This window comes from Terrapene carolina, unplaced genomic scaffold (assembly GCF_002925995.2).
Source record: "Terrapene carolina triunguis isolate 2854851 unplaced genomic scaffold, T_m_triunguis-2.0 Scaffold193, whole genome shotgun sequence".
NCBI lineage: Eukaryota > Metazoa > Chordata > Testudines > Emydidae > Terrapene > Terrapene triunguis.
In genome coordinates, this window is record NW_020664544.1 from 4,646,783 (window position 1) to 4,656,889 (window position 10,107).

The 10,107-nt window shown below is 53.6% G+C and overlaps 1 protein-coding gene across 1 annotated transcript in view; it reads right to left on the bottom strand.

Annotated features, from left to right (window-relative positions):
- ARHGAP23 (Rho GTPase activating protein 23) overlaps positions 1 to 9,959 on the bottom strand; it is a 98,009-nt gene extending 88,050 nt beyond the window's left edge. The window contains exon 1 of the mRNA XM_026654681.2: positions 9,899 to 9,959. Within this exon, the coding sequence (XP_026510466.1) occupies positions 9,899 to 9,952 (54 nt within the window). The 5' untranslated portion in view covers positions 9,953 to 9,959. The remainder of the gene's footprint in view (positions 1 to 9,898) is intronic.
- Between the last annotated feature and the right edge of the window lie 148 nt (positions 9,960 to 10,107).

Below are 10,107 nucleotides of genomic sequence, written 5' to 3' on the forward strand. Positions count from 1 at the left end.
CGCCGCCTGCCCCCCTGGGCGGTGACCTTGTCAGACCTTCCAGGCTAACTGGAGTCAGGACTGCAAGGAGAGTCTACAAGGAAACACTGGGGTGCTGCAGGAAGTGAGGCTGGCGATACAGCAGGTGGCGCTCTTCCCTCCAAGTTCGCAGCGACCTGATGCTTCGGTGCCTGGACTGTAGTCCTGATCACTTACGGTGAACTCCCCTCCCTGGCTTGCGTGCTGTCTGCAGAACTCCACCCCAGAAGTAGCCGCATTTCAGCAGAGGTAGCTGGTGAAGTGACTTGGGGGCCGGCAGTACAAAAGGCGCTGGAAGAGCATGTTACTACGCGTAAAAGTAGATCGTTTGTTTCAAAAACGAGCCGTAAAGGAGCCTGTTTCTCAGGGGTCTCAAGTCAGGCACTCGGAATCACCGACCACTTTTGACAAGGTCGGGCTGTGCTCCCCTGATGGCCACATGGCCGTCTCTCTCTCTCTCATTCAGAACAGGTCCTCCCACTTCCTCCCTCTCCTTTCTCCATTCAAATCGAAGAGCTCGGGAAGCCCTGAGCTACACGGGACACCAAGAGGGAGTTTCTCTCTTGGTGGAAGGAATGGAGGAAGGAGGCCTGGTGGCTTGGCTGCACTCTTCCTCAGACTCCGCCTCCTCTGCTGAGTTGTCCTAAAAACAGCATTATCAACAGCAGGGCCTAGAGGAGGACCAGAATTCCATTTCCTGTTTTTCCCTGTGGAAACCCTCAAATAGAAGCTGGCCTCATTTTTGGTGGTGGTTGTTTTTTGGTGGGGGGGGGGGGGGGTGGTTTTTTTTTTTTTTTTGGCTGAAACAGGGCTAACAATGAGCCATTTCCTCTGACAGCTTGGAAAGGCACCTCGGGCTCAGCTCCCCCCCAGCACTGCTGGCGGGAAATCCGACCCAGCAAGGCCAGGGGAAAGGCTGACCTCCGTTCCCTGCCCCTCTCAAGGACACAAAGGGGGCGCATCACTCTCCAGCCTGCTGCTGGAGAACCTAGCAGCAGTCCCTGTTTGCTCGAAGGGTCCCTTGGACTCCACCCGAGGCTACTCGGATGAGTAAAGGTTCCGGGATCAGGTTCAAGGCTTGGCTGGGCAGCAAATAATGGGCTGCGAACAGCTGGCGCCCAGGATTCTAGGCCACGCGATAACAGAGCTGGAGTTTCACAATGAAACTCTATGTAGCTGAATGAAGGTTACAGCTGCAGCCCCGCGCCTATCCCACAGTTTGCCGGGAGATTAATGGCTCTTTCACACCATTCGCTCTCCAGCGCCCCACTCAAACTTGGCCTCCGGAGCAGGATGTCCCTGGAGGATTGTGGGATCGCAAACTGCCGCACTCCTGCAGCTTACGCTGATGCAATGGGAAATTCCAGGCCCCATCCTGGTCTCCTCTGGCAGCTCGGAAAGCTCTTCTCTCCTTTGAGCTATGGCCCGGGGCCAGAGGGAGGGCAGCTCTGTGGCGCTAGGTGGAGCCTCTCCTGTGCAGATGGTGCCCGCCACATGTTTTCCAGAGATTACTAGTGGCTAACATTCTTCAGCCCACACACATTTCTAATCAAAAGCTCGAGAACCTTGTTGAACTCTCTCGCGCTCTCTCTCTTTTCCGTACGACTCTGAAATTTAAAAATAATCTTGGCGCTCCGAGCGGCTAGATTCCCCAGCTGGTGTAAAGCAATATTGGGCCGGTGAAGTCAATGGAGCTCGGCCTGTGTACCCCCAGCTAGGGCTCTTGCCCTGACACGGGGTCTGGGGGAATCCTTACCCGCCCGGCAACACTGCAAGACAATGCACTCAGCTACGAAGCCACAATAGGGCACTTGTCACAACAAGGCTGTTCGTCCCCTTTCCCACCCTCCCCACGCACTATCCCATGAAGAGCACCACTGTGACGCCTTCCCCCCACAAGCTGCTCACGCGACCGCATGCTTCTTGGGACTCTCAGACCCAAACAACGCCCCAGGTCAAAGCACAGCACCATGTGTGCTGTTACGCCTAGATGTCCCGACGTCCACCTGGGTGTGTTTTCAAGCTACCGAGCCAAAGGTCGCCCAACCATGGCAGGTGTTGCTGTGTCAATTCTCCGCAAGTAGCCTTGATTTGAGTCTCATTTTTAAATATCTTAGTTAAGGGGGTGGGGCTAGTCTCCCCTGGGCAGGTATACTGGGTTCCCTTGGAGAACCAGGCTGTTAGTACCTGCTGCATACACCTGCGTGCAGATCCCTTGGAGAGGACAAATTTAAACCTGCCCAGGGCAGACTAGGGAAGAGCCCATTCTCTGCAGCCAGAATATCCTTACAGCGGACCGGACAGACGTGAAACCCTCCGGAAGTCATCAAGTCCGTCCCCTCGGAGCCAGTGCAGGCCTGTGCTCACCGGCACCACCGCCGGAGTTTCGTCATGTCTCATTTAAAATGACTCAAGTCATGGGGTTTCCATCACTTCCCTTGGGAGATTAGGTCACAGCCTCGCTGCCAGGAAGCTTTTCCTAACGCCCACCTCAAATTTTCCCTTTGCTCAGTGTCAGCCCACAAACACCTCTAATGCCATTAGCACGGCCCCATTCAGCGTGGGGAGACCAGTCCCTGGACGAGACCTGCAGTGTCGAGGCCCGGAAGAGTGGGACACACATAACCCACTGAGGCGTGTGTGTTACAAGTCCCCGGTACACAGGAGACGGATCGGTCACAGCCCCAGCTACAGTCTTGCCTGTTTAGCTCAAGCTGTAGCAGCTTCTGCTTCCTGCTCTGAAGGTCACCACAGTTCAGTTCTTGGTGTGTTTGCCAAGCTGGCAGACATCACTCACACACCAATATGAGCACTGCTGGCTTTTCTAACTAGGACCCACTCCCCACCTCACTGATGAGCCTCTGTCTACAATTAGACACCCGTGGCTGGCCCATGCCAGCTGACTCAGGCTCACGGGGCTCGGGCTAAGAGGTCCTAGAGTCCAGGGTCCAGCCTGCGCCCAAATGTCTACACTGCAATTCAACAGCCGAGTCAGCTGGCACGGGCCAGACGCGGGTGTCGAACCGCACAGTAGATATACCCTGAGAGTGCTGCTCCAACCTGCCACAGAGCTTGGCTGGTACATTAATGATCTGGAGGATGGCGTGGACTGCACCCTCAGCAAGTTTGCAGATGACACTAAACTGGGAGGAGTGGTAGATACGCTGGAGGGTAGGGATCGGATACAGAGGGACCTAGACAAATTAGAGGATTGGGCCAAAAGAAACCTGATGAGGTTCAACAAGGACAAGTGCAGAGTCCTGCACTTAGGACGGAAGAATCCCATGCACTGCTACAGACTAGGGACCGAGTGGCTAGGCAGCAGTGCTGCAGAAAAGGACCTAGGGGTTACAGTGGACGAGAAGCTGGATACGAGTCAACAGTGTGCTCTTGTTGCCAAGAAGGCTAACAGCATTTTGGGCTGTATAAGTAGGGGCATTGCCAGCAGATTGAGGGACGTGATTATTCCCCTCTATTCGGCATTGGTGAGGCCTCATCTGGAGGACTGTGTCCATTTTTGGGCCCCACACTACAAGAAGGATGTGGAAAAATTGGAAAGAGTCTAGCAGAGGACAACAAAAATGATTAGGGGTCTGGAGCACATGACTTATGAGGAGAGGCTGAGGGAACTGGGATTGTTTAGTCTGCAGAAGAGACGAATGAGGGGGGATTTGATAGCTGCTTTCAACTACCTGAAAGGGGGTTCCAAAGAGGATGGATCTAGACTGTTCTCAGTGGTACCAGATGACAGAACAAGGAGTAATGGTCTCAAGTTGCAGTGGGGGAGGTTTAGGTTGGATATTAGGAAAAAATTTTTCACTAGGAGGGTGGTGAAGCACTGGAATGGGTTCCCTAGGGAGGTGGTGGAATCTCCTTCCTTAGAGGTGTTTAAGGTCAGGCTTGACAAAGCCCTGGCTGGGATAATTTAGTTGGGGATTGGTCCTGCTTTGAGCAGGGGGTTGGACTAGATGACCTCCTGAGGTCCCTTCCAACCCTGATATTCTATGATTCCAACCGCAAGCTCCATTGCATGCAAGCGCATGCAAATCCAATGAGAAGCAGCTGGGCACCAGCCGACGCAGAAAAAGCTTTAGGCGAGTGTCTTCCATCAGTGACCAGCCCCCAGTGCAAACCGCTAGTGTAGACAGGAAAAGCCAAGCCATGATCTGCACCCAGGTGAGCTGCGCCTTTGCCTGTCTACATTTGGCATCGTCGCCACTATGTTAGCGCCGAGCCGCTGATGGCTATTCCTAGGACACATCTCCTCAGTGCAGACAAGACCTTCGCATATTGAACTGGGGCAGGTGCCAAAAAGGTTGGGAACCACTGGACCAAACTTCACGTTGCACAGAAAATCCCTGTCAAAGAGGTGTTGTCCAGGCAGTGCGAAAGAGAGACAGAGACTTGTTCTTTCAAAGGCAACCGGAATCAAAGCGCTCACCCACAGACCCAGATCAATGACACTGCTCCACAGGCTGCGATCTTCCCCAGCAGAGCCCCCATTCACCGAGACTTTACTTCCTTTCATATTCCCCCGCCTTCTTCCTCCAAACAGTTCACTAGAGTGAATCACCGCTAACCCCTCTCCGGTCTAGGCTCCAAGGAGCAGACCCACATGCCATTGCTGCATATCACCAAGGTCCTCCGAGGTGGGTTTGTTTCTGTGCTGCCGCAGAGCAAAACTGGAGGAGTTTTTAATAAAAATTCTGCAAGTAACCAGTCTGTATAACGGACTGAATCTCTTCTGATGTCTGTCGCAAAAGAAAGAGCCATTTGGGAAGTAATCAAGGTTTCTGAAAGAACACTGTCAGGTTAAAAAGATGGCCAATATTTTCACACTGGTGAACTTAGCATGAGACACCTGAACGCATCCTCGGACATGTAAGCAAGAGGCCTGATTTTCAGAGGTCATTCAGCTCTCCCCGGTCACAATGATTATTTAGGTGGTGTAAAGATAGAGTGAGGTGCCCAATTCTAAGCACACAGGTTTGAAAACCTTGGCTCGGACACATTTCTCTTTAAATTGGATCCCTGCCTCTGTTACAAGTGACCTCTTAGTTAAGTAATGGGACAACATCACTGAAAATCAAATCAATTTTTTTCAAAATGAGTCTAAAAATCAATTTCACAGAGGACGCTTGCTCCCGTGTCCCCTTGTTGACGTTTGTGCTTTTACGATCACATCTTCCTACGTTTCTTTTTAAAATTTCTCTCCCATCACTGTGTGAAAGTCCCATATGGGACAACAGCTAGCTGGCTACAGAGGGGGCAAAAGTGAAACTGACTCTAATTGGGGCGCAGGGGGGTAACAAGAAATATTTTCTTATCTAATCTCTTTCATATAGAGTCTCAGGCTCCAATCCTGTAAGATGCTCCATTCAGGCAGCCCCACGAACCCGCACAGAGCCCCACAGATTGTAAGGAGGCGCCACGCAGGCACAGGAATGGAGCCGTGTTGCACATCAGTCCGTTAGGTATTATTTGTAACAATAGCAGGTAAAACATTTTAAGCAGCGTGATCACTGACAGTAAAGGATGCTTCAAGTCTAATTCCTTTCTCTCCCTATATGCTGTTTGTTTACATTTTTTTTTTCTTTTTTGTATTTCACTCAGCCTGAACAAGGAGGGGGAAATAAGACTGGTCAGTTTCACGGTTGTTTCTAGTAAGTTTCACTTTCCCATTCACAGGCACTAGCCCAGTGCATTCAGCTGCGTTCCACGTGCCTGTGCATTCGCACGCACACCCCCACCTACAGCACTTACTGCTGGAGGCAGCATATGCGCAGAGGTGATGGGGAGGTGCCCATGCCCTAGACTGGCAGGCCACACCCGACAAAGCGTGTCAAACAGGCTTGGCTACCAGATTAGGAATCACTCGGATGGAATCCTGTTCAGCTGCCATGTGAATGCATCGGGAGAGTGAAGGGACGGAGAAGAGACACTCTCTGCCCGCACTTTGCTCTTCCACTCCTCCCGCCCCAGTACCCTCATGCAAGACAAAGCGTAGGATTGTGCCCTTACCCCAGAAGGATGAATTGGTATCAACAGAGGAAGGTTTCGCTGAGGCCAACAGAACCTCGTGTGACTAGTTCTTGTTGTTCCTAGTTCAAGGCTAATGAACCATAGTAAATATTCACGGACAGAAACATTACTACACCCAGGCTAACCTCACTCAGCCAGGTACTGTGCTGGGGCACAACTGAGGTTGAGAATCTATTCTATTCACTTGTCCTTATAAAATTAAACATACACACAAAGACCACACACCTATTGTCTTTTGCCAAGGCCTGTTCTTAGTCTCCTGGTAAATAATCGTTTGTTTTTCATGCATTCGACACTGCAGCCCAGAAGGCGGCCTAAATTAGTTTTCAGCTGGCTCCAGATGGTGAGGGAGAGAGCGCGGCCTAGAGGATAGCGCACCGGATTGGGACTCGGGAGACATGGGGTATAGTCCCTGCTTTGCCACTGGCCTGCTGGGTGACGTCACGTCACTTCCCCGTGCCTCAGTTTCCCTGCCTGCAAAATGGGGACGGTGATACGAACCTCCCTTTGTGAAGTGCTTTGAGGCCTACTGATGAAAAGCCAAGTATTATTATTCTTGCCTTGGTTTTGGGGACACTAAAAATCACCCAAAATCTTTTGTAAAAGAAAATTTATGGCATGTATGCCGGCCGCTGGGGAGAAGCCCGGCCCAGGTTCCAACTCAGAAACAGAGCACAGAAGACAGTATTCAAAATCACAGTGCTGCACCCAACTCCCAAACCACCAGCGAGTTGCAATCTGTAGCTCTACACGCGGGTGGATTCAAACTCCAAGCAACGCACAAACGCCAGAATTCAAACTCACAACGGGATCCAAGTGCCAAGACACAACGCACAATTAGCTCTCTAGGTTAAGCATTAAAATAGTAAACGGCAGAGTTTTCTCAGCAAGGCACAAGTGCCAGGCAGGATTGGGACTGCAGAGAGCATCTTGGGCTACGGATTTTAAGTCACATCAGCACAGCACCCATGAGGTCCTAGCGCAGGGTTTCAAAGCCACAGTCCCAGATTGCGACAGCAGGATCACGCAAAAGCCCTGCTGGTATTTCAAGTTCATAGTAAAAACACCTGGTAAGAAACTCCACCTCTGTAGAGCAGCTACTGTAATGGGGAAAAAGAGGAGGCAGGTACACAAGAACCAATGAGCCTTCTCCCGCTGCTTTCGTTTTTGTGGGCACTTTTAGGGCACTGCTGTGAAGAAGTTTGCAGCGGCAGCAATGAGAAATACTGCCACGGCACTTTCCACCTGAGGATTTCCAAGCACTTTTGAAAAGGCAGGCCAGTATCAGTATCCCCCTTTTACAGGTGGGGAAACCGAGGCAGCAAGAGATTACGTGACTGAAGCCAGCTTGTCAGTTGCAGAGCCAGGAACAGACACAAGGCCTCCTAATGCCCAGTTCCCTGTGCTCTGACCACTAGACCACACTGCCTCCCTTGGTGGGAGAGGGCCCTTTTAAACCACAGACAGCTCCAAAAAAGAGTGGAATAAGGCAAAGGCTGGGATTTTGGCTCCTAAATCCCTTAGGTTCTTTGGAAAATCTTTGCCCTAATATACACTGATAAAGAGGAAACTTCCAGGAGATTAAACACAAGCCATGGTTAATATGCCACACTGCTATCGAACAGCGTTTTCATTTAAAAAGCATTGCGCACACGTTAATGAATCCTGCGAGGCCGGTTATATTAGACCCATTCCGTGGACAGAGGAGGCTAGTTCAACAACTCGCAACAAAGGAACACGGACCGAATTCAGCCCTGGGGCGAGGAGGCGCAGCCTCCACTGAAACCTACAGGAGTTGGGCCAGCTTCACGCCAACAACCAGTCTGGCTTCCCGTCTCAAAGCCACTCCAGGCACCAAACTTCATCCACAAACACAAGAATCCGGACAAATGCAGCAAGAGGCCCAGACGTTTTTTTTGCAAACAACCCTTCCAAATATCCTAGTCTACAGCAGACGCAGGATTCCCCCAAACTGTCTCTCTCTCCCACCCCATGCACTCCCTTTCCGGTTTCTCTACCCACACCCACACCTTTGGCTTCCTTGAACGTAATACCCAGCAGAAACAATTTGAGCAATGTGCATCATCGAGAAAACACCTTTGCTGTGTCATGGCACGAGCACGGGGCAAAGGCATCACTCAAAATGGGGCCCGATCCTGCACTCTCTGCTTCCGCTGAAGTCAAGGGAAATTGACATGCAGCAGGTGGCCAGATCTGGTCCAGAGTGGCCAGAGGGCAGGTGAGGTGGTCAAAAGGGGTGACATACCCATGGTTTACCACAGGAATAATGTTGCCACTTTCTATGCAGTATTTTTCCCCCTCTCCAAAAATGGCTAGAGCCCCAGTTGGTATAAACTGGCGCAGTTCCACTGAGCGCTATCTGATCTAGTCTAGCAACGTCGGAGTTTCTACAACTTCGAGTTACAGTGGTCATGTGGGCAGCACAGACTTTCAAGTCAACGTAGCTGGGGATCTATTCCCGTAGCTCAAAGTGGGGGTGGAGGTGGATCTGCTTAAAGCAGTGTCAGCTCACAGACCTCCAAAATTAAAAGCAAAACCAAAAACTAATCCAGCCGAAGGGGACTGTCTCGAGGCCGGTTCTCGAGGATTTCTTGTCTGGCTCTACGCTGCAGAGCCGAATGGCTTGGCACACAGACCTCTCTCAGGCTGATAAGGAGCACAGAGCAGCCTGGAGTTGGCGGGGGAGACAAAGGTAATGGAAGTTGCAGAGGAAACAAGAAGCGTGGGCATTAATGGTTCCTGTGCTGAGGGAAAACGCTCGGGTCAAGGAAGTTTGATCGAAATACTCCAGGGGCCTGCGAGGATGGATGGACCAAGAAGGTTGGCCGAGCTCCTACCTAGACCTGGTTAAGCCAGCTCACAAACACCAGGCTGCCAGACCGCCCCCCTACCATGGGCAACCTCTCCATTCAAGTCCCTGCTAGTGGCCACCCACCACACCAGCAGCACCGTATCCGCTGGCAGCCTACGCCTCGCAGACACAGTACCAGCCTCCCCCCAGAGTGCTGGCATCTGAGCCGCCAGCCATCCTGCCCTCAGACTCTGCGCTACCAACCTCCCCACCAGCACGAGCCCCCCCCCACCCGCCCCATGGTACCAACCTCCCCACAGAACCAGCTGCAAAGTCTCCACTTCTAAGGCACCAGGCTCCCCGGGGCAGTCACTTTCCTCAATACCAGCTCCCCCGTCACCGGCCGCTGTGTGCCAAACTCCCCACCAGCACTCCAGTGCCAGCCCCAGGCCCCACAGCCCCCACAACCTAAGCCCCTCCCATGCCCCCCTCAGGTCCAGTCCCTAATCCTCCCCAGCCCCCACGATGTCCCCCCATGTCAGCCTCCCAACTGCCCCCGAATGTCTCCTAGCCCCCCAAGGTCCCCCTGTCCCAGGCTCCTAACATCCCCCCAGTTACTCCCAGCCCCTCAACATTGCCCCAGGCCCCCAACATCCCCCCCTGCAGTCCTGCTCCCCAGCCCCCCACATCCCTGCTCCCCAGCCCAAGGTCCCCCTGTTCCAGGCTCCTAACATCCCCCCAATTACCCCCAGCCCTAGACTCCCAACGTCCCCCCCAGCAGTCCTGATCCCCAGCCCCCCACATCCCCAGCCCCCCCAACATCCCCCCATTCCAGGCTCCTAACATCCCAATTACCCCCAGCCCCAGGCTCCCAACGTCCCCCCAGCCCCACTCCCCAGCCCCCCAACATCTCCCCAAGCCCCCAACGTCCCCCAGTTCCAGTCCCAGCCCCCCCACAGCCCCAACGTCCCCCCAACCCCCGTTCCCCCCCCCCCGACCTCCCAACGTCCCCCCGGCCGCGCTCACCTCGGGGCTGCGGGGCGGCGGGATCCCGACCAGGCAGAAGGCGACTCCATTCATCGGGGAGCCGGCGGCGCTGGGCACCGAGCGGGGCGGCCGGGCGCGGGGGGACGGGCTGGGCGGGCGCGGCTGCGGCTCCGCCTCCTCCGGGCTCCGGCGCGCCAGAGACTCCCGCCCCCGCGGCTCCGGGCGGAGCGGGGACAGCGACCGCCCTG